Genomic DNA, 22,903 nt, shown 5'->3' with positions numbered 1-22,903 from the left:
GGCTACTCAGCATAATTTGAAGGAGCAGGTTTTAAAAAAGAAAAGCATCCCTCACCCACACAGCAGTAAGCATAGATGCAATACTTACTGCCATAGCACGCTGTGAGAGTGAAAAATATAGAGGGGCTCAAAACATGAAATAGAGAATCTAAGGAAGAATATGTGAACCCACGCTGATGGCAGTGGACCAGGGGGAGCCTTTGGTTTAGAAACATCTGAATCTGGTGAAGGCCGGCTGGAGGGAGGGATTACAGTGTGTGTCCTGCACCTGTGTTTGGGGAAAAAAGAAAAAGAAAAAAAGCATTTCCTCATCACTTCTAGAGATGGGGGTATTGATTAATTGACGTCTTTTTGTCCTGCTTTGTGCAGCTTCCTTTTGTTTTTACAAACCGTGTTGATTATAAGCCTTATTGCAAGTATGATTTAATTCCACATTTTCCCACTGGTAGATATGTTTAAATATTCTTGTAAATAGTAAAGTGCTCTGAAAACCAAGGTCTTATCCTTTGATCAGTAATCTTGGATAGTTTTCTGTGGCTGTACGCAGATGCAGAAAAGATGACTGACTGCCTTTTTAGTACCCATCAGCCAGCTTTACCAGGACACAGAGCTTTCAAACCCCCAGCACCTCCAAAATTAGCTTTTCCCTAATGCTCTCCTGTGGTGCATGTGGCAAACACAGACGTGATGGAGTCACTGATGTCCAAGGCACTAAGATGAAAGTTTTCATGCATTAACTGCAAACATGAAGCTTGCTGCATCACTTGAAAATGATCATTGGCCCTTCCCATTGATCTTAGCAGCTTCAGAGGCTCTTGGTCATTTCCCTGCCGCAGTGCTCTCCCATCTTGTTTTTTCCTCTGCCTTTTCCTATGCCTTGTTGGAGGTCGAACCCAGCAGTCTCTTTGCCAGGGTTTGCAGCCAGGGACTTAAAATACTGATATTCTGCACATGCTGGGCTACAGTGGAAACTTAATAGATGGGTCCCTTTGTGAGTATGAAGTGGGCATACAAGGGAGGAGGGAATAATATTTAAGACTCAAAGAAAATTTATTTAACCCAGCCATCTGAAATTGTTTCAGTTAGTGTGAACTTTCCTGGTGCTTATCAATTCTGCAACCCACCCATACGTATAATTTGCTTACCCAAGTATTTTACTTTTTTTTTGTAAAGCAAAGAAAATTTGCCCGATAGAGCTGAGATCAAAACCTGTGATTTCAGACTGATCGGATTTGATAAGGCTATAGACACTGCTGGAAGTCTACGTTCTAGAAATAGAATTTTATTAAGCAAGTCTGCCGAAAAATGGAGTTGAGATATTTATTGTGCAGAATAAATAAAGTGTAAAACAAAGGGTTTTTACTTCTTTATTGAAGGATTTTGGTACTGCTGTTAACGCCTCAGTAAAAACTATAAGCTTTTTGTATGAAAATGTGGACGTTGTTAAAAGTGGTTCAAGCTGCAATTACATATGTCAGCAAAGCCATCAATTGAATTAAATCCTACCAACCCCAGGCCACTTATTACCCTTTACATTAACTTTTAGGACAATACATGGGAGCTGTCCTAGGTAACTTAAGGGTTTGCTAGCATGCTGTGAAGTGGGTCTGGACCACCTGTCTGAATGCCAGCTGGGCTGGTAGCAGCTTTATTAGGCTGTTGAGTAGTCTGTGCAAGGTGCACAGGTAAAGTTCAGGGTGGGATGTGGTAGAACACACGTTATTACTTCTCTTGACCTTTTCTGCCATCAGAAGAAATTACTCCTGGTCAGGATAAGACATTAGGGGAGGCACTCAGTTGAGTGGAAGAGCAAGTTGGAACAGCAGGAGCGCTTTGAAGGGTCTCCCTATTGCCTCTCCTTTTTTTTTTTTTTTTTCTTTTTCTTTCCTTCAGATAGAAGACACAAAGAAAGCTTTTATTCTTTGTTTGTAATCACACTGGTTTGGTCAGAATATGAGGAGTTTCATGCTGATGTACAAACATGTTTTGCTGGATACATGTTATTTTGTATTAGATGGCTGATAGAATTCCTGAGGAATGCCTGGAAAAATGCCTCAAGTTATCACCAAGACTATGTCCCAAAGAAACGCCCACAAGTGTTACAATCACTGCAAAATATTTTGCTGAGTGATAAATCAAAATTTATTTTTTTTTCATAGATGTTTTTTTCAGGATTGTGTGTAATGGCAAACAGCTTGTTATGATGCAATGGAAAGCAAGAATGTACCCGTAAAGCAAAAGTAACAAAATAAAATCATAGCTTAGATAACCTTATCTGTTTCTTTTCTCTTTTCCTCAGCTGTGTATGCCCAAAGGGCTGTCTTTCAGGACGCAGGCCGATAACAGAGATCCGCAGCTGCATTCGTTCATAATCACTAGAGAAGATGGCTCTCGTACGTACGGGTTTGTGCTCACGTTCTACGAGGAGGTCACAAGCAAGCAGATCTGCACAGCCATGCAGACGCTGTACCAGATGCACAATGCAGAGCAATACAGCAGCGTCTGCGCCTCGTCCTCCTGCAGCATGGACTCCCTGGCCAGCAGCATCGACGAGGGTGATGCCACTTCCCTCGCCAAGCTCCAGCGGTACAACTCCTATGACATCAGCAGGGACACACTGTACGTCTCCAAATGCATATGCCTCATCACCCCTCTGCCCTTCATGCAAGCCTGCAAGAAGTTCCTGGTCCAGCTCTACAAGGCGGTCACCTCCCAGCAGCCGCCGCCGCTGCCCCTGGAGAGCTACATCCACAACATCCTGTACGAGGTGCCACTGCCTCCCCCGGGCAGGTCGCTGAAGTTTTATGGGGTTTACGAGCCCATCATTTGCCAACGACCTGGGCCCAACGAGCTGCCCCTCTCCGACTACCCGCTGCGGGAGGTCTTCGAGCTGCTGGGTCTGGAGAACCTGGTCCAGGTTTTCACCTGTGTGCTGCTGGAGATGCAGATCCTCCTGTACTCGCAAGGTGGGCACTCGTCCGGTGACACACGGGGGTCTGCCCCCACCACAAGAGTTAACATGAAGCTGCTCGTTTTCAGCAGATTTGTTAAACACAAGTACATAATGAAAAAAAATGCGAGAGAAATGAGTCTGTCCTAATGAAAGCACTAAATAATTGTTTCCTCCAGGCAGTCTAGGTGCCGCTTGTTTAATTATGCATCGTATTTATCACTTGCGACAGCTAGCAATAGAATTCACTTAATTATCATCCTTACATAGCCCTTGATCACGCTGCAAGACAGCATGAAACTAATCCTATCTTCTGCAAAAATACCATCAGAAAGCAATACATCTTACAGAAAACACTCGTGCTGCTTTCGTTTTGAACTTTTAGCAGCATATGGAAATTTAGTGAGCTTTTCTTTTTCCCCTGTGTGATGAGGTATGTTCTGGTATAAGCACTGATAGCTTTTTAGCACTTATAGGCTCAAGGTTTAATGCTGAGTTGGAACTGAGTGGAGATAGAGGCATCCCTTCACAGTCCTGCTGGAAATATTTTCTGACAAGGGTGCTGGTGCTTCTTTTCAAGACACTTAAGACTACAGTTGGCAAAGGGTAGCTGTGCTGGCAGAAGTTCCTTGCACAAAGCCTGTCCACACTGAAGTATGCCAGCACGCTTTGGAAAATCTGGCTTTTCTTTCTGTGATATTCTGCTACAAATTTTGGGAAGCTTTAGTTAGTGCTGGGCATGCTCTGAGGTTTTACCCCCCTACTACTGTTTCCTGTATGGTGGTTGTGAGTCTGGCCCAAGAGCTAAAACTTATGCACTGCGACTGTTGCAATGCACCAGAGTGCATAACAAAGCAACTTCCAGTTTCCTGATGACTTTCAAGGGGTTGTCCAGGCTTTTTTGAGGTTCCTCTAAGTTTTACTGGATGCTTGCCCAAATTATTTGGGTTCCCAAGTTGTTTCTGTAATGCTAAAATAGTAAAACATGTTTCAGAGAAAAACATTTGGCTGGGGAGAGGAGAAGTGTTTGGTCCAACTAAGATGAGCCATTTGAAGCCAAGAGGTATGCATAATTTCAAACAAAAAGGAGAAAAGATGCTGAATACCTAGACTTCTCAAGAGATATGGTTCAAGCAACATCTCAAGAACCAGAGAGCTTGAAATTGAAAAGAATGTAGGATGGGTAGTTGCCTAAAATAAGTATGGATAATGAACCTCAGGCTCCAGAAGTGAATGCTCGGGTTTGTCGTATAAATGAAAAGGTCAGTAAGCGTGTAATAGTAATACCAATGAATAAAGGACTGAGAATGGAAGAATGTTGGGGGAGGCGGAAGGAGGCTAGTTCTGCTGCAAGTGGCTGAATTCAAAGGGCTGTCAGTTCTTTGTGGAGCACTTCTCCACACAGACTCCAGGGGTTTGCTTTCAAGAACCAGAAATGAAGGGCTTTAGCTGCTCTCGGTTTGAAGTGTGAGCAGAAATCCTGCTGTTAGTTTTGATTAGGCTGCTTCTCCCCTCCCTTCTGCTTCTGTGCGTGGATGCTTACCCCTTTCTTCCTCCGTTTGATTTGTGCTGCCTCTGCTACCTGACGACGGGGTTCAATATGAAACAGCTGCACTTCTGAAATGCCTCCCCATCCCTGCTCATCATTCCCACCCAGGTCCTTGGTCGTGGACTCACTGAAAACTGGAAGTTTTTATTGTAAGCTAGTAGTATGGGCCAAAAAAATAAAATATATAGTTTATCAGATTGTGTTTAAGTAATATTCTGTGCAGGTGGATAGCAGCTGAGTGTGCAGTACGTTTGTAATAGTCCTTGAGACAGATACAGAATATCCACTGATTTGAGTCAAAACCATGTTTTTGACTCAATTTTCAGAGTGCCCCCTGAAGTTAGACAAATGAGTGTTGTTGTCTTCCAATCATTTGGTATAATGTAAGGGTTTACTTGTTTTTGTTTTCACTGGGGATTGTTTTGCTGTTTTTTTTTTTTTTTTTTTTTTTTCTCTTTTCTTTTTTTTAAAGGGTAAATGAGATAGTGAGCATTAATCCTCTCCACCCTCCAAAATCTGGATCTTTTATCCTTCCCCTCTACTGGCAAGCTGAGAGCTATCCTTGACACGACCTTTACCTCCCTATCCAATACAGACACATCTTGATGGAGCACAGGGAAAAGCAGCCAGGGAGTTATGTTAGGGAAACACTGTGATTATGTAAATAGCATTGTAATGCTGGTTCCCAGAGGTGAGGCATGAGGAGTGGAGGTCAAGTGCAAAGCTGCAGTTTTGGCATAGCCTGATAGCTGAGTGCTTGGCTCGTGCACTGCAACTTCTTTCAAATGTCATTCTTGCAATTCCTGAAAGAGAAAGCAAAACAGCTCTTCCTTTTTGTGATATGACTAGCCTAGATATTACTGAAATCTATTCTCTAAGCTTTCAGGTGCATCAGGGAGAAACGCTTTCTTAACCTCAAGTTCTTTCAAGGCAGAAGATGAAAAGAAGTTTTTGGCTTCTGCAACTCTCTTTCCAAAATAATGAATGAGATAGAATTGCAAATTTGTCCTCTTCACCCTTTCTGCTTTAAAGAGGATGTACTTGCTGGGCTGTGTTGCCAGTGGTCTGGGCTTTGCTGCAGCCTTCCCAAATTCAACAAGAGATTAGTAGAAGATAGTTGTGTGTCCACGGGGTGCAATTTCAAGCAAGATAGCATTATTAACCCAAAGTCAGAGTGCACTGAAGTGCTGCAGTACAACACTCAAGGCATCAGAGCAGTGGCCCAAAGCCTGCTGCAGCTCAGCAAGCTATTTCAGTGAGGGAGCTGCTAACAACATATGTAGAAAAAGTAAAATTACTTTCTTGTAGTTCCCCTAGCCTCGTTGGAAGGAAGCTTTTCATTCAAGCTTGCCAAGAAATGTGGTCTTTTTTTAAAGAATAAAGACTACTTTTTAGAAAGTTTAGTGCAAATGCGAATTGTTACGCAGCCCTGACTGTCAAATAAGCCTGCTGGCTGTCTGCTGAGACCCTTAAACTCCTCACTAAACATCTGCTTTCTAATGGCTGATTACATTTCAAGGCCAGGGAAGAGAGAGCTATGAAAACTGCAAATAGTGGGAGCAAAATGGCCAAAGCTCCAAGCTCTGGTGGCTTTAACTCCAGGCTTTATAAGCAGGCATGGGCAGTGGTCTCCCTGTGGAAAGGGTGGTAGCAAAGTAAAGGTGCTCCTGTTTGCTGACAGAGATGGTGGTAACAATAGCAAAGGGCTAGCGGGAAGGTTATGTGGAAATGGTACTGGCTGCTCTGGAGTGTTTTTGTTTGTTTGGTTGGTTGGTTGGTTTTTTGTTTGTTTGTTTTTGTTTGTTTGTTTGTTTGTTTTCCCAAGTGGATTAGGAGTTAATGATGAAAAAGTTTATTTTGAACCATGTAGCTGAGGAATACTATTTCCAGCAGCCTGAACAAAGGCATCCAACTAAATGAGGAGGTGAGGGTGTTGGATGACTTTCCCCAGCTTGCCCAGGACACATTCCCAGCATGATGTGACAGCATGCAGCCCAGCTTTGCAGTGGGGACAGGACCAATTGGTAACTATATGTACTGTGGCTGCTGCAGTCAGCTTTTGGTATCTATTTGCTCTGTTTGTGGTATTTTATGGGTATATGACCTGGATCCCATCCCTTGCGCAAAAGAAGGGATTGCAGCGAGCTGTAATTTCCCTTTGCAGCTGTGGCAGTGGAGCAGAAGGGTGGAGAGATTACCATTAGGGAATGATGGGCTCATTCTCTTAAGCTCCTTGGTTCCCAAACTTTCTGGACTGCAGGCAGCTACCTTAATCCTCAATTTGTCTTGGACTTGTGGTTTAAACTTGGAAGCAGTCTGGTGCTGCAGAGCTCTTGCTGTGGCTTTACAAACCACAGTTTGGGAACTACTGGCGTGGATGATTGTGCCTTCTACAGCAAAAGCCACTACGGCCCAAGTATTTCAGTCTGAAGATGTGAAATGTCTGTGCAGCTTGTGAACAGGGTGCTGGGCTGTGGCAGTGTTAGGGCAAAACTCGAACAAAGAGAGGCCAGCTGGTAATTAACAGAGACCTGTGCTTGTCCCCTCAATGGCAGGACTGAAGAAATGGGTCCTTACTTCTCCTGGAGACAGCGTAGGGTTCCAGGGGCTTAATCAAAGTTATTTTTGGTAGGTAGATGTAACAAATGTCTGGAAGTGCCAGATTTGGCCTGCACAGGTGATGCAGAGAGCTGTACCTGAATGCACTGGGAGGAGAACTCCTGTGGCCTCAGGCTACAGCTGCTTGGATGTGGAAAATAGTTTTAAGTTTAAATAGTGCCAGATTTTAACATCAGGCCTTTAAAAACCAAGGGGAGGGATTAGGTATTTTTCTCCACAGTTCTTCAGGGTGCAGTCTTTGTATTGCAGTCCTATAAACCTCATCCTCTAAAACGTAAAGCCTGGATTATGATGCATTCCTATGACTTTCAAGAGACCTCAAGATTCTCAATAAAATGTGGAAAGCTGATACAAAGAGTCATACTTATTACTAAACAAGGCACATGGTGTAGCACACAGTTAATATTGTATAAGCTTGGGGCTTACAGACGTTTGTGGAACAGAATTGCTGTTGTAGTTTTATTGTAGTTTATTCAATCTTAAAAATTAATACTCTTGCAAGTGCCCTTTATTTCATTCAGAGCACAGCTTTCCCATGCGACTGTGGCGATGTAATGGTATTGTGAATGTCCAGGCTTCCAGCAGTGTCCAAGTTAATAACACTCGGTGATAGCTGCTCCAATTTCCCAAGGATCGGTAACAAAATGCTACTGGCGTGAGATGTCTGCTGGAGAGAGATGAATTAAATCGCAGGCTCTGCGACAACCTCGGCAATCTGTTCTTTATGCCTGCCTTTCTAGGGATTTAAACACGAGAGGGAACACGGATGAGACAAAGATAAACTTCTTACAGTTTAGGCTGTTTCTAGGCATTATAATTTTGAGTATTTCCCAAGTTGTTTTTCAAAGGGTTTGAGTAATTGCTCCTCAAAGATTGAAGCATTCTTTGCATTACTTTTTTTAATCTTAGGCATTATAATACAAATGGCTTATATATATGCTTCTGTATAGTCGTGCCCTAGAAAAAGATTGTGTCTGAAAGATCATTCTAATGAAGTCTGTTTTGGGAGAGACTTTTTGAAATGAATACATGCATGATGTGTTTGCCTGTTAAAGCACTGTTACACCAAATAATTATGCAGAAAATCTTTGTTCTCCACTGTTCCTCATTTAAGCAGTTGCACTCCACACTGACATTCTTCAAAACGTATTGAAACCCACTGCAGATCTAATGCTAAACAATTTACGTGGGGAAATTTATGTGGATTGGTTCTAATCCGCATTTAGGACCTCAACATCACCACAGTCATGGGAGACTGAAGTGCTTGCTGCCCCAGAAAGGAGATGAGTAATTGCATCCAAAGAACTAAACACCCTCTTGGCTTTTACCTTTGGTGAAAAGGCAAAAACATTTTTCAATTTCAGGTTAACTCAGGTTTGTTAGTGAAGTCGATGCTGCCTGAAAAATCAAAATTTTTAAAGCAGCTGGAAGCAAGGTGAGCCAGCTAGTACAGGTCTGTACTGCAGCCCCACTCTTGTTTGTGTTAATGACAAAGTGCAGAGGAAGATAGGTGGCTGCCTTTATCACTGCACACACACACACTCCATCACTTGGCCACTTATTAAATTTGATCTTTATATTTCCCATTATATTTCCATTTTGGAGGCTTGACTATGCCAGTAACCAGAGCAGATTCAAGTTTTTTCTGTGAAATAATTCTTAAGCTGATCATAAACAAATTTATTCTGAACCACTAGTGGCTGGCTCTGACACAGATCAGCGGTATAAAGGGAAGTTTATTGAAGTGGAGGTGATTGTTTTCCCATTAAGTTCTTGCCAGTGAGGGAAAAATGGGAAGAGTTGGCCTCGGCAAATGTTGGCCTTAGGTCGTTCCCCCTCAGGGCAATGCTGACCCACAGTCTGAGAGGCTAATTCGTAGTTTAGGCAATTAGATGCAGACTTGTCTGGATCATCCTGTTTAAGAAAATAACGTGTTTTCAGATTTGCATAAATTGCTACTCTGCTTTTATCTGGTAATTCGTGTACCGTGTCACCCCTGCCTGCCTGGGGCGAGAGTCCTAGTCCTAGGCCCTAGTCCTTTACCCGAGACTCTGCTGCCTACAGCCCCGCGTCTGCGGCCTGCTGAAGTTCCCTGAAGGCAGCACTGCTGCACAGTGCTTCCTATGGTGAATAAACACTTCCTGAAGCGAATGTGACATCTCCTGAAAGTCACACAGCCTGACTTGTCACTCATTCCCGCTGCCAGTGCACAAGTCAGGTCTGAGATGGAAGCTTCCAGGGCGCTTTGAAGTCTCGTATGCATTGCTCCAGAGGATCTGTTGAGCTCAGGTTTGAAAAACTTTGCTTTCATAAACAATTTTTATCTCAGATGTGAATTTCAGATTTCCTTTTCATCTGCGGTGTGCTATATATAAGCCTTGCAGATCTGAGGGCAGCAAGCCACCAGGCAGGTCTCATGATTGTTGGCTGGGATGCTGTGCGTCGGTCCTGCCTTATGCTCAGAGCTCAAAGCAAAATATTCTTTTCTATTTCCCGGTTTCTCCAGTGTACCTGACTCAGTTAATCCACATTTCATTACAAAAAAGTAACTGTTGAATTGCAATTACTTATACTTTACAAATACTTTGACTGAAGAGGTAGTGTATGGAAAAGCTATTAATCATAGAGTCACAGAATGGTTTGGGTTGGAAGGGACCTGAAAAACCATACAGTCCCACCCCCCTGTCATGGGCAGGGACACCTCCCACCAGCTGTTTTTTGCCTTTCGGAAAAGCAATCTTTGTGGATGTTTGGACTATCATCTTCCAGGATACGCATGAGCACATGGATTTGCAGAATCACAGTTATACTTGTTGTATGTTCAAAGACCTGTAGAGAAAAGGAAGTGGTGTCCAGGTAACCCATCCTTTCAAATATTTCCAAGTACTTGCAAATTTTATACAAAAAAAGGATGTAAAAAGGAAAAGAAGGAGGAAGCATGGCCTTTCCCCCCACCCTCCTTTTTTTTTTTTATTTAAAGCATTGCACTGGATTTAGAAGTTCCATGCTGAGGCTCCAGCTATGCTGTAGGTTTTCTGTGCTGCCCCTGGATGGTTACTGCAAGACATAGGTGGAAAGCTACCAAATTGTTTTTTCGTTAGGCAGGCAGATGAAATTAAACTGAAATAACGGTTTACTGATGACAGCAAGAATACAGGTTCTGGTGTGCATGAGTGTGAGCGCTCTTGCACATGCTTTATAATCAAAAATCCTGTGGTTGGGCATTTGCTGAGAAGGCCCCTCCAGGTGGAAATCTCTTCTGTTTATGACTAAAGATTTGAACCTGTTTTGAGGAAGCGCCTGAATAAGGGAGGTCTCTGCTGTTCTGAACAGAGACATTGATGTCTCTTTCCCTTCTCAAATATTTGTTTTGCTTTGCTGCAGCATGGGAAGGATTTTGAGATATCAGACTGCTTTGTACAGTGGGAAAAGCAATTGTTATGTTGAGCTTTGTGAATTGCTTAGCATCTCAGAGTTTCTATACCCAATCTGTAAAATGAAAGGAGCAGGATTACTTTTGTTTTGTTTTCTCAGTTGCTGCTTGTGTTTGGACTGTGAGCTCTCTGGGACAGATATTTTGATGTGCACAGTATCTATTATAATATCATTCTGCTTGGTTGCTGTCCTGTTATTATATTATGAAGAATTAGCAACAACACCAAAATATTTGCCAAATTTTGCCCTCCGTCGGAAAAACATTTAGTATGAGTCGATGTTCAAAAGCTGAAACCATTTCCATCCCTAGCACCAAACAGTGATTCATAATGGCACAGGAATCTTTCAAGGCTTGCACTTTAAGCATCGAACTGTATCCTGTCATCCCTGTGAGTATTTCCACAACTTCACAAAGCGTGGCTGTAGCATGGCACTCGCACAGCAGAGCTGCCGGCCCATGGTGGAGCAGGCCTGCATCGCAGTTACTTTTCCTGCGCAGGGAAGTGAGATGTAGAGACTTGGCCAAGGGCCCCTGGCAGATGCTGCCAGGGGAAGGGGTTGAATCCAGGCTCTTTGAACTCAGCTCTGTTGCCCTCTTCTTCACTTAGGGGGGAAGGTTAAGTGTGAGAGAACGACCCGTGCCAAATCCAGCTGAGCGGCAGTTCAGAGGCAGCTCTTGCAATAGATGCCACAGGGGCTGCTTTGCCCTGGGATTATCCTCCTTGAGCAGTTTCTGTTGGAAGACATCCTGTTTATAAATGAGAGATTTAACTCTGAATATGAAGAACTTGCTGTAGGCACTGTGCTTGCCAGTGTTCCCTGTGCTGGGGAAAGTATCCCAAGAAGGCAGGGCGAGGGAAGCAGGTATGGCCACCAAGCAAAATCAGTCCTGTGGTATAAGCTGTTGTCACTCTGGGGGCAGGGAGAAATGAAAGCTGCAAGGAAGAGAGAAATAGCAATGGAAGTATGAAAAGAAGAGGAAGGAAATTTATTCTCACGTCTCAGGAAGTTGCCTTGATTTGAGCCTTTCATCGCTGAGTTTGTGACCTTTAGTGGGTAACACCCAGACAGTGTTTTTACTTTTTGTATCTTTTGTGGATGTTTCCTGATGTCAAATAGATGGGGAATGGGGCTGTAGTGTGCACACTCTGCTCATCAAACGGGCTTCTCCAAACACACTTCCCTATGCTGGCAAATGCTATCTAATCCCCTGTTGCAGCTCCAAAGACTGGAGCAGGATCAAAGAATATCTTTCCTACCTGGGCTGTCGTTCATCAATCACAAGCAAAACCTGGCTTGCAGTTGGAGATTGCTATTGAAGTCTGACAGTGGTGGTAGGATAGGATCAGGAAGGTCTTCTCTTGACACAAACACACACCATTTATACATACCCTGATTTTTCCTCCCACTTTCATTCTTTCCCTCCTTCCTTTTCTTCTATTCTGCCTCCCTTTTTCTGTTTCTGGTTTGGGGAAATGGGTGAATCCTTTGTTTCCAGGTTGCCCTCAGTAAACACACAAGCTTCTCTCAAATGCTGACAGGTGCAAGAATTTCTGTCAAAAAAGACCTTGTGCTTTACAGGGAAACTTAAGAGTAGGTGCCTAATCTTGTTCAGGCTTGAAAATAAGCACAAAGTACTTACTTCATTAAAAAAAATATCAACAGAACCATTTCCTTTTTTTTTTTTTTTTCCTTAAATCATTATTTTTCTGGGAATTTCCTTCTCTTCAGTGAAAATTGCTGGGTATGTAAATGTTTTTATCTCTGCTAATCACTAACAAGCATTGCTAAACGGTAACAAATAGCCTAATAATTTTGTCATCTCATTTTTTTGAAAACAACTTTCCTCGTAGCAAATCAGTTACAAAATGCGCTAGTGAACATGTTAAATATTGTCAGTACTATTAAAAAAAAAAAAAAAAAAGAAAAGGGAGTGAGCATGCATTTCCAGAGTTGAACACCCTTATGCAAAAAAAAAAAAATGCTTGCAACCCTGCCATGAAGATCTGTCCTTTCACATGACCATGTAAATCAGAACAGCCTTTGAAGTCATCTTGTGCATACTAAGATATGCTATTTTCTGTATTTGATTTTTTTTTTTTAACTTTTAAAGCTTGAGGAGTTATGTTTACATAATATCTTAATTCCTTTGATGCCCAAGCTTCACCAGTAGATTCTGTAAGTTGATTTTGTGTAAATGTTCCTCAACAAGACAGCCAATAGACATGTATAATTGCAGACCATTTCAAAGGGAGAGATTCATAAATGGCTGATGTGTAGTTAGGAGTGGTTTTGAGGTGTAACCTTGAGACTGACTTGTGTTTTGGAAAATCAGTTTGAAGACTGAGTGACTAGGTATTAGCAGGACAAGATGAAAAATGTTTTTGCCCTGCCAGCTGACCTCCTGTAGATTGAGGCAGGTTTTCCACAGAGAGCTGCTAGCAAGAATGAGAAAGGGTTATGCAATTTGTTGTTTTAATTTACATATTTATTCAAGTGCATCTTCCCAGTGACCTCCTAAAAGCCGAGCAGTGTCAGATGACGGCACTTTGGCTGTCACTGATGTCTGCCAGGATGTCAGGCTGGCTTGTTCAGGAGCAGGAGGAGCCCGGCTGGGATGCTATCCACATGAAAGCAGTTGTGGGCCTACAGGAGGACAGGCTTCTTGCCTGATGCAAAGCCAGAGTGTTGCTACATATCTCTGTCACTTCACAGAGCGGGACACAGGGACTAGGAGAGGTGGGAAACAACCCAGGTCTTAGCTAGGATCTTCATCTAGCCTTGGAGAGGGTGGAAACCTTTTACTTGCCGAAGCCAAAGCTGGTGAGAACATGATGGCTGTCACTGAGCCCTGCTGCTGTAGGCAGCCCTAGTGACATCCCTTCAATCATGCTTGCCAGCTGCTGGTGAGGTGCCTGTGCACTGGGGCTGAGGGGAACAGCTCTCTGGGAATACCAAAGAGCAGCAGAAGTCACAGACCCCCAGAATGGTCTTTTCTTGGGGGGCCAAATAACTCCCTTCCTGGCTGTGCAGTGCACCTCATGCAAAACTGAAGTCATCTTAAAACATTCACTTTGGTACTCTTGTTGTTAGCCACTGATGTTAAATGAGATACGCTGCTTCTTCACAATAAGTTAAGGCTCCTAAGGAGCTAGGTCTTAAGTACTTTTTTGCTCTTTAAAATTTAGGGGGAGCTGCCATAAATGCAGCAGCAGCTATAATACAGAAGAAATCACCTGGTTTCACGGTCTTTAACAGCTTGCAAGCTGTATATTTGAAAAATAATTTGCTCTTATCCAAAATCTGAAATATGAAATATTTTTGTGGCCCAGCTGGATCAAATTAAATTTCAGTTTAAAAGGTAACACACAAAATGTTTACTTGAACCACAATATTACAAAGCAATAAACTAGTGAATTAAATAGAAATTTAGGAAAACAATGCAATATAAAAACGCTAGCTATACAGACTATTTTAAGAACTGAATCTCCATTAGGCTTCTGTTTGGATTTTATGTTAAAACAGTCCTTTTTTATACTTGGGGATGATGAATTTCTGCTAGTGTGTAAGCAAGGTGAGTCTCTTGGAAAATACACTCAGCCTTAGAAGTAGTAGTGACTTAAACATAGACAGGAAGCAAGTGAGAAAGCCTCACCACAATGTTTCTTTGAAGTTCACTTCCTTTATTCCCCTTTTTCCTTGTAAAAAAAATGTATGCTTTTTATAGAATCAGAGTATTATTATCCTGTACTTTAGAGATAATTTTGGTATCTTTTTAATAAATGAATTTAATGATAGAATAGATCTAGATAAGATATGAACGTTTATGCTCAGCAGTTTATTCCTGGGGGTAATGAGTTTTAATTAATTAAGTAATGCTTTTGGCTTTTAAATATTGTCTTATTTTCAAAAAAGCATCTTACCATGTAACACTGTCTCTGATTTATGTTGTCACTGCTGTTCCGGTGAACCAGATTCCAGAAGTGAAGCACAGGAAGGTAATTCAATGTCTCTCCTGTTCTCTCCCCATGTAGATTACCAGCGCCTGATGACGGTGGCAGAGGGGATCACGACACTGTTGTTCCCATTTCAGTGGCAGCACGTGTATGTCCCCATCCTTCCCGCCTCCCTCCTGCATTTTCTGGACGCTCCTGTTCCCTACCTGATGGGGCTGCAGTCCAAGGAGGGAACCGACCGCTCCAAGCTGGAGCTGCCTCAGGAGGTAAGCGTCTGCCCTTGGTGCTGTTCCTCTGAAGCACGTTACTGGCATTGGCGTGAATCCATGCTGGAAAACGACACTGCATGCTAGGAGGTGTCTCTGGCACCATGAAAACCGTTTTCACAGATACTCTGTTTTCCAGCAGGGGAGAGGTAGCAGGAGAAATCTCTGCAGTCCTTCTTGGTGTACTTCTGAATTTAGCAAGTGTAGCTAGTTGTACTCACTTCTAAGTTCTACTACTACCTGCTGTGATGCTTAAAGTTTCTCTGCTTTTCCTATGTCACATGCGTCACCATGTTTCACTCTTTGTCAGTGTCACGGTCCTATTGCAAAGGGCTAAGGATCATTTAATTTGGGGATGGTCTTTGTGAAACTGGATGTCAGGTACAGTAGCTAGATGGTTTAAAATTGTCCCTGTCACCCTGTTGCCTGACGAGAAGTGTGCTTCATCCTGTCAGCCTCATCATACCCACAAGTAAAGACCTGCATTCCTGTCTAGGTCAAGGTCTACCACTAGACCAGCATCCTGGCTTCAAATCAGCCAGAGCTGCATTAATATATGGCCTGTGAACCACTTAGAAACTCACTCCAGTGGTGATCTTTCACACTGAAGATTGCCTGTCCCATGTGCAATGGGACATGAAGACTTTGCACTGTGTATCATTCTTTCCCCTGAGAAAATAAGGTCATCCACTGATTCTTGGTGTTGAAGTCACCAGTGGTAGAGAGTGAAATAGAGATTTTTTCCTATGTGGAATTTGACCACAGTGTTTAAAACCGCTTCTTGTTTTCATCTAGCCACTGATCACTTTCCACACTGCCAAGTCTTCGGGATATTGCTAGTCTGCTCTGCTTCCTGATGTTGACTGCTTTAGGGCCCATTTCTTGAGCAATCTGGGTATATTAACTTGGGTTTCTCCTTAAAATTGGTGTTTTCATAAGAATAGCTGTGGCACTACAATACCTGCTGTCCCTGCAGGGACCTCTCCTGGGGACAGAGGCTTGCAAACATGCCCTCTTACTGAGCAGGCAGTGAGAGCAGCAGTGGAGAAGAACATGCAATAAGGAGAGTTTATATGTGGAAGTGGAGGGATAAACACAGGGCAAGGATAATGTGGTTTTTAATAAAGATTTATTTCAGGTGCTAGGTGGAGGTGACTGGTTCTGAGCTTGGGTAGCAGGTAGCATTGCAAATCAAATCTTACCTCCTGGATACAATGGTCCAATCACATGAAATTTGCACTGGTGTGGAAATGAAGCTGTTATCTAATAATGCTTTTCAGTAAAACCATATTAATGTTACATAATTACTGTGGTGTTTTTTTTTAAAGTTATTAGTCATATGCTTTTAGTTAGCAGATTAAGCTGTCATTTTCATTAAATTAAAATTTTAATGTGATGGGTTTGCAGTATCACTGGGATAACAAATTGAATATTTCTAATGAGGAAACAGTAATTGTGGGAGTGAAAAAACACCCTGTTAAAATGTTTAGCAATTGGGTAAAAAATAACAGCCCAGCATTTAGGAGCACCACAGGTCCCATAACTGTGGGAGAGGGAAAGAAGGGGCATTAACCTGGGAAGATCTTGAATCTCAAATTCCTCTAGACAACCAAAAAAATAAAATAACGTCCTTCAACATGCAAGCAGTGAGGAAGCACTGTTCACTTTAGCATTCCTTTCTTGTTCAGGCCAGGGGCTGGCTTGTCAGGCTTTTAGTCTAAATATAAACCATTTGTACGTTAGAGATAAAAATTCTAACAACTGGCCATCATGCTGTCTTAAGGTTACTAATCCCTCTGCATTAACTTTAATCATCGGGTGTTTTTGAAGAGAGAAGTGAGACCAATTCCCCAAGGGTGTTCTGAATCCAAATCTCATTTTTCAAATTTTGCAAATGATATGCAGAGCTGAAATTAAAAAGCCTTTGAAATGAAATATTGATAGATAAGAAGACAGTCCCTGAGCTAAGAAACCATACCAACGCATCCATAACTCTTTAGTAGCTACATAGTTAGCTAAAGCAAGTTGTTTTGTATGAAGAGATGCGTTGTACAGTCCAATTTACTATGAAAAAGTAAGTTGAAGGGGTACTTCTACCAAATGGCTACTAATACCCTTAGTCTGCAGCATTTTGTGAGAAGCAAAGAGCAGTCAATGCGCCTTAGAAAAGCTGGAGGAGCTGTGGCAGTGGCCGAGTCAGACTAACACAGACCTGCTCCTGCTGTCTTGTGGTGTATTCAGCTTTTAATGCCAGGGTGAAACCATTCAGAGCTCAGCACCTGGAGAATCTGTCCTCTTTTAAGATTTTATTCAGCATGGTGCACTCACTGAATTTCAGCTGTAAGCCACAGTTCAGAACACCAGTTACTGTTTTTCACTCTACTATTATTCCCGAGGGTGCACTTGCAATGTAATTAATTTTTATGTAGGGTGCTTCCCTCCCCCCATTGACTGCTAGTGTCTGCTCTGCTAGATTCATGTCTCCACTTAGTGTTAATCTTCTGGGCTGAGATCCATCTCCATGCACAGAAAAGCTGTCTGAGAGCAATCTGTATCTCAGGCAGAGCAGTTTCCAAGATGAAAAGACAGAAGCAGGGGAATGGGGAAAGTGGGGAAACAGTATATCCTATGGACAAGATATACTCAGGCATGATCACAAAGGATTTGCATAGGACCCTCTTTTGTAGCTTTGCCCCTGCATCATCTTTGTAAGTGACATCCTTGTTTGTTGGTAGCACAACTACAGATGCCCCTAGTAAAATAAAACACAGCCTGGAGATGTGGTGATTTATGCTGCTAGTGTTTACAGGGGCTGAGAAGTGGTGCTGCACGTCCCACTTGCTGCTGCCTCCCCAGCTGTGCTGGGAGGGAATATCAAGGCTTTGCAATAGGATCAACAAGTTTAGGATCTGCAAGTCCCAGGAGAACAAACTGGGGAGTCTTTATTAATTTATTAAATCAGTGACGTCCACCTGGCCCTCAGCATTACTGAAGTCATGCTTAAAAGTAATTCTCTTGCAAATGTGTGCTCTTATCCTTTTGTCTGGAAACGTTCTGGGAAAATCGGGCTACTTAGCACAGTAGTCCCCTCAATGCTGAGTGTCCATTTTGAAACTTTTCTTCATCTTTCAGGCAAACTTGTGCTTTGTGGACATTGACAACCATTTCATTGAACTGCCAGAGGAATTTCCCCAGTTCCCCAACAAACTGGAGTTCATCCAGGAGATCTCTGAGGTCCTCCTGCAGTTTGGGATCCCACCGGAGGGCAATCTGCACTGCAGCGACAGCGCCACCAAACTCAAGAACCTGGTGCTTAGTGACTTGGTGAATGACAAAAAGAATGGGAACATCCCTGGCAACGCCCTCAATATGTACGAGCTGCTGAAAGGCAATGAAACCATTGCCCGCCTGCAAGCTCTCGCCAAGAGAACAGGCGTGACGATGGAGAAGATGACCATCACAGCTCCCCTGGTGGAAAAAGAGAAGGATGTGAAATTGCAGTGTGAAGAGGTGGAGCTGAGGGACTACAAACTGAACGTGCAGCTCCGGGAGGTGTTTGCCAACCGCTTCACGCAAATGTTTGCAGACTATGAGGCATTCGTCATTCAGGCTGCCCCCGATCTGGAATCGTGGCTGACCAACAGGGAACAAATGCAGAACTTCGACAAAGTAAAGATAGCTGTGTATTTATTTTTCCACCTAAAAGTACTCTAGGAGGTGGGGGTGACTATCTGTGTCATGTATATGTAGCCTAGGTACTCTTCAATCCTCCCTTCTTCATCTGCCATTTTGATTACACAGGGCCAGGTCATCTGGCAAGGTAAATTGGTGTGGATCTGCTGAGCCACTCAGAGCTGTCCTGGCATGTAGCAGCCCTGCAGACAGACTGATGGGGGCTTTCCTGTGGGTTTTCTGGAAGGGCAGCAATAGAAAGTGACTTTTTTTCTTTCCTTTTCCTTTGCTGAAAGGAGAGGTGTGCACACAAGACAAAAAGCGGATCCACTTTTTCATGTTTTTTATTTCCTAATCTCACAGTAGGGCTTTTTGTTAACATGTAGTCTTGTTCTGTAGAAGGTTATCATGTCATTATGTCAGAAGAGTACTGTTATGGCTCCATTGTAATGTGTACACAAGAGTGAATAGGAAGCTGAGATTAGAAATGGGGAAATAAGTAGAGTGGAGGTTAGCAAGAGGAATGAGAAATGTCTGGAAGCTTGCACAATTATTATTTCTGAATGGCTTCTCAAAGTAGATAACGCTCTTAGCCATCAGCTTTTATAGACACAAGTCCTACTCTGAGGAGAATGTCAGAGGGATAAATAGTAAAGAACAGACTAAATATTGATTTCAGTCAGTTTTTTATCACACACACAAAAACAAACAAACAAAAAATCACTACCATGCCTTTTATTGTTTTTGTTTGTACTTATGTGTTGAACAGTAGCAGCTTTCAGAAGTCAGGGTTTGTTTATGCAGTCTCTGCTAGTACTTACACAATAAAATGGGCTTTTAAGGTAGGGGTTTTCAGAGCTCAGTTAGAGATTTAAGCACATGCTCAATTTAATTGGAATCTCAAGATCAATTGCCCTGCTTAACTTCACTGAGGAATATTAGCTGAGGAGCATTGTGCATCCCTAACTAAATACGACACCTCAGTAAGCGACCTGGTCCTAAGCAGGGGTGTGTGGACCAGAGGTCCCACATGGGCGCACACAGGTTACACACAGCTGGTGCCTGCAGGCAGTAGCCACTAGACTGCTTTGAAAGACATGGCAGTGCAGATGGAGCTTCAGGAGCTCCATTTTCCCTTTACTCGAGCTGTCACAAAGCCTCCCAAGCTCCTTATTTCTCACGGTTGTGACCAGAAAGGTGACCCATGAGCCAGACCCCTCAGTAGCTGGATCCCATCCTCTCTGAGGGGTGTTTTTGTGGTGGCGAAGCCTTGCCCAAGCCTTCCTGGTGGCTGCTGCATCAGTTCTCTGCTGTAGGACAGTTTGTCATGTTGGAGCACAGCAGGAGCGTGGCACTAATGCCCTGCTCTGTATTTCAGGCTTCCTTTCTCTCGGACCAACCTGAGCCTTACCTCCCATTCCTGTCACACTTCATCGAAACACAGATGTTTGCAACCTTCATAGACAACAAAATAATCTCCCAGTGGGAAGAGAAGGATCCTTTCCTGCGAGTTTTTGACTCCCGAATCGAGAAAATAAGGCTGTATAATGTAAGGGCCCCTGCACTGCGGACATCCAACTATCAGAAATGCAGCACTCTGAAGGAAGCAGGTACGTTCGGATGGGCTAATAAAATATTCAGAAGTACAATGTCAGCCACAAGGAGGTACAGGTCTTTAGTCATGGGAGTGCTGCAACCAGTGAGGAAGCCTGAGCTACCTGTGCAGCACTCTGCAGTGTCTGTGGTTCCTTAGGCAAAAACTTCAGCGATCTTTTAAAAGCTCTAAATATCAGGAGCCTCTACTTTTCTTCAAGCCCACTGGTTTGTTCAACAAACCCAGGCTGAAATCTGGGCTGCAGGCAGGGGCTCACTGCATCCCCTTCCAGGCAGCTCTTGTCCCACCACCAGCAGAGCCTCCCCTCGCTGTGTCAGTGGGACCAGCGCCAGCCACACCAAGGAGCCGAGCCCCAGTACCTGGGACACTCACCTCATCTACCCCTTCCCGTAAAAAGGAAGGGGTTTGGGCTCACACTGTTTGGCTAGAGCTGTGGGGACATAATTCTGTGTGGCACATTTGGTAGCTCCAGCAGGAGATGTGCAGTGTTAGCGAACAACACGCTGTGTGCTTCGGATCTGGATGGTTTTATCACTATAGTCACAGGACATATTTTCAAATTACACTTGAGTTTCTTACTGTGCAAGTATTTATTTAATTTCCAAGTAATATAGGGAAATTATACTCTTCAATTCGTTGGGATACAAATTAATGAACTGAGGCAAGCACATTTCTTGTGTGTTGTTGTTGTTGTTTTTAGTTTTCTAATTGCTTGAGAGCATTTTGCTTGTTACAAGTGTGACAGAAATAGAAAGAAATCCTATATCTGCTTAACTCTTTCTGTTTAAAAACAATTCTAATTTACAGGTCGCCTGTCTATTCAACGTCTAGTTTTGGTAGATATTGTGGCACCGGAACCTCATTTTCTGTGTCTTGAAAAGCAGCAAACTGATAGTAATGCCAACTTTTTTTCATATTTGCCACTCACACACCTGGGCCCAGCACCACTCCAACACTTGTTTGTTTAACCCACTGTTTTCAAAACCCTTCAAACCTTCTGTCCCTATACTACTCAGCCATTAGCTCCAAAATAAAACCTCCAAAGGGATTTATTTTTTTTTTAGGGGGGAAAAATACTGAAGTTGCATACTGAATTTGTTAATTCAATGCTGCTCTCGCCCCACCGCCCCCTCTCCCCTCTGGTTCACAGCACATCTGACTCAGTGGTGAGAGGCTGACAGGTTTCATTTGTGTTCTTCTGGAGAGCCGAGGTGAAACCTTCATACCACATCATGACCAAACTACACTGGCATCAGTGGCACCAGGGTTTTTAGGGAGCCCTCTTTGCTCTTGTCGTAACCTCTGCCACGTCTAAATGTCTGCTTGTTGCCCTCGAGGCCTTGCTGGCTACCTGTGCTTTTTGATGGCCTGTCAGCCAGCACTAGCATGTCCACCCTCAGGAGGAGCATCACACAGGTGGCAGACATTTGCAAAACTTGGATATCGCCCTGCTGCATCTGCCCAAGGAAATGTCTCTGGGGCAAAGCAAAGTGCCCAGCCCTCACAGGGAGCTGCTCCAGGCCCAGCAGGCCCCAGGTGTTTTAACAGAAGGAGCACTGAGGTCAAACACCAAGCTGCAGGGGAAGCTTGCACTGTCCTTATCAACTTGTAACCCATCCTGTCCCTCAAGTACCGGCTTGCCTAACAGCTAACATGTTTGTCCCAACACTATTGTGTCCAGATAATGCCAAATAACAAAATAACAGCACAGGTGTTTTCTCCGTTAAGTGTTGAATTTCAGGGAGTAAGGTGCATTTTTAACTTCTTAGAGACTTACTCGGGATCAGAGCATGACTGCTTGTTGTAGCACACGTAGCTTGCTGACAGGGTTGCTGACGTGTGGGTATAACTTGCAGCCCAGTCCATCGAGCAGCGGCTGATGAAGATTGATCACACAGCCATCCACCCGCATTTACTTGATATGAAGATTGGTCAAGGGAAATACGAACAAGGATTTTTCCCAAAGTTGCAATCAGACGTCTTAGCAACAGGACCTACCAACAACAAGTAAGCATATTTTTTAATTTTCTGGAATTGAAAGGAGGTTTCTCTAATGAAAGATCCACATCAATGGACAGCGGTCTCAGTTTTGGATGGTTTCTAGCCAGAGTAAATAAACCAAAGCAACTCCTTCCTTTTCTGGTTTCTACCAGCTGATTCTGAAGGTATAGCCATAGTTTGGGTTACACTAGAAAGTGTTATTTCTGGTTTTGTGAAGGTTCCTCAGAATTTTCTATTCTAGTGATGAGTACCATGTTTCCGCATACATATTTTTAGTTTTATTATTGTCATAATAAATTTAAAATTAGTTTCCTGTTTTGCACTAAATAGGATAATTTGGAAACCCAAGCCAAAATTCAGATTCTGAAATAAATTCTGGTATTGAAGCCTCTACATCACCATGCAGAAAGGAATTAGTGCCCTCTCTGTTCCTCTCTTTCCTTTAGCTATTATTGTGTGCCCCAAAGATTTTTGTAGCTTTTTCAGTTTCCAGATTGGAGTAACCTGGAATAACAACTCAGTGAGGTTGGAGAGTATGTGGTTCTTTTTTGGAAACTCTTCTGATTCCAGTTAGGCTCTGTACTGTGCTTTGATGTGAAGGTAGGGGTACCTATAGCTGTGGAATTGAGCATATCATTATGTAGTTAATTTGCCTAATGTAAAATGAGGTCCTGTAGCAAGTAATTAACATGATTTCTATATCAATATAATGGGAAGTAAGAGCTGTAGGTGACATTTTTCCTTCCCCCAAAACCCAGAAAAGAGATTATTTCCCCTCTTTCCTTAAAAAATGGAATGATTTGAGCATCAGTGATGATGGCTTACAAAATGATTAGCTCA

At 43.1% G+C, this 22,903-nt stretch overlaps 1 protein-coding gene across 6 annotated transcripts in view; it reads left to right on the top strand.

The window, feature by feature from the left end:
• The window catches only part of DENND5B (DENN domain containing 5B), a 110,006-nt gene that overhangs the window by 53,084 nt on the left and 34,019 nt on the right, over positions 1 to 22,903 (top strand). For 3 of the 6 annotated variants that reach the window (XM_082765649.1, XM_082765651.1, XM_082765648.1), the window contains 6 exons: positions 2,300 to 2,966; positions 14,588 to 14,775; positions 17,908 to 18,444; positions 19,826 to 20,057; positions 20,870 to 20,956; positions 21,919 to 22,069. In XM_082765649.1, the coding sequence (XP_082621775.1) occupies positions 2,300 to 2,966; positions 14,588 to 14,775; positions 17,908 to 18,444; positions 19,826 to 20,057; positions 20,870 to 20,956; positions 21,919 to 22,069 (1,862 nt within the window). The remainder of the gene's footprint in view (positions 1 to 2,299; positions 2,967 to 14,587; positions 14,776 to 17,907; positions 18,445 to 19,825; positions 20,058 to 20,869; positions 20,957 to 21,918; positions 22,070 to 22,903) is intronic. The other 3 variants (XM_082765652.1, XM_082765650.1, XM_082765653.1) reach the window with 1 other exon arrangement.

The sequence above is a fragment of the Aythya marila genome (assembly GCF_965140915.1).
Source record: "Aythya marila genome assembly, chromosome: 1".
NCBI classification, from domain to species: Eukaryota; Metazoa; Chordata; class Aves; order Anseriformes; family Anatidae; genus Aythya; species Aythya marila.
Note: the sequence above shows the minus strand (reverse complement) of the source record. Positions and strands in the feature narration are given on the sequence as shown.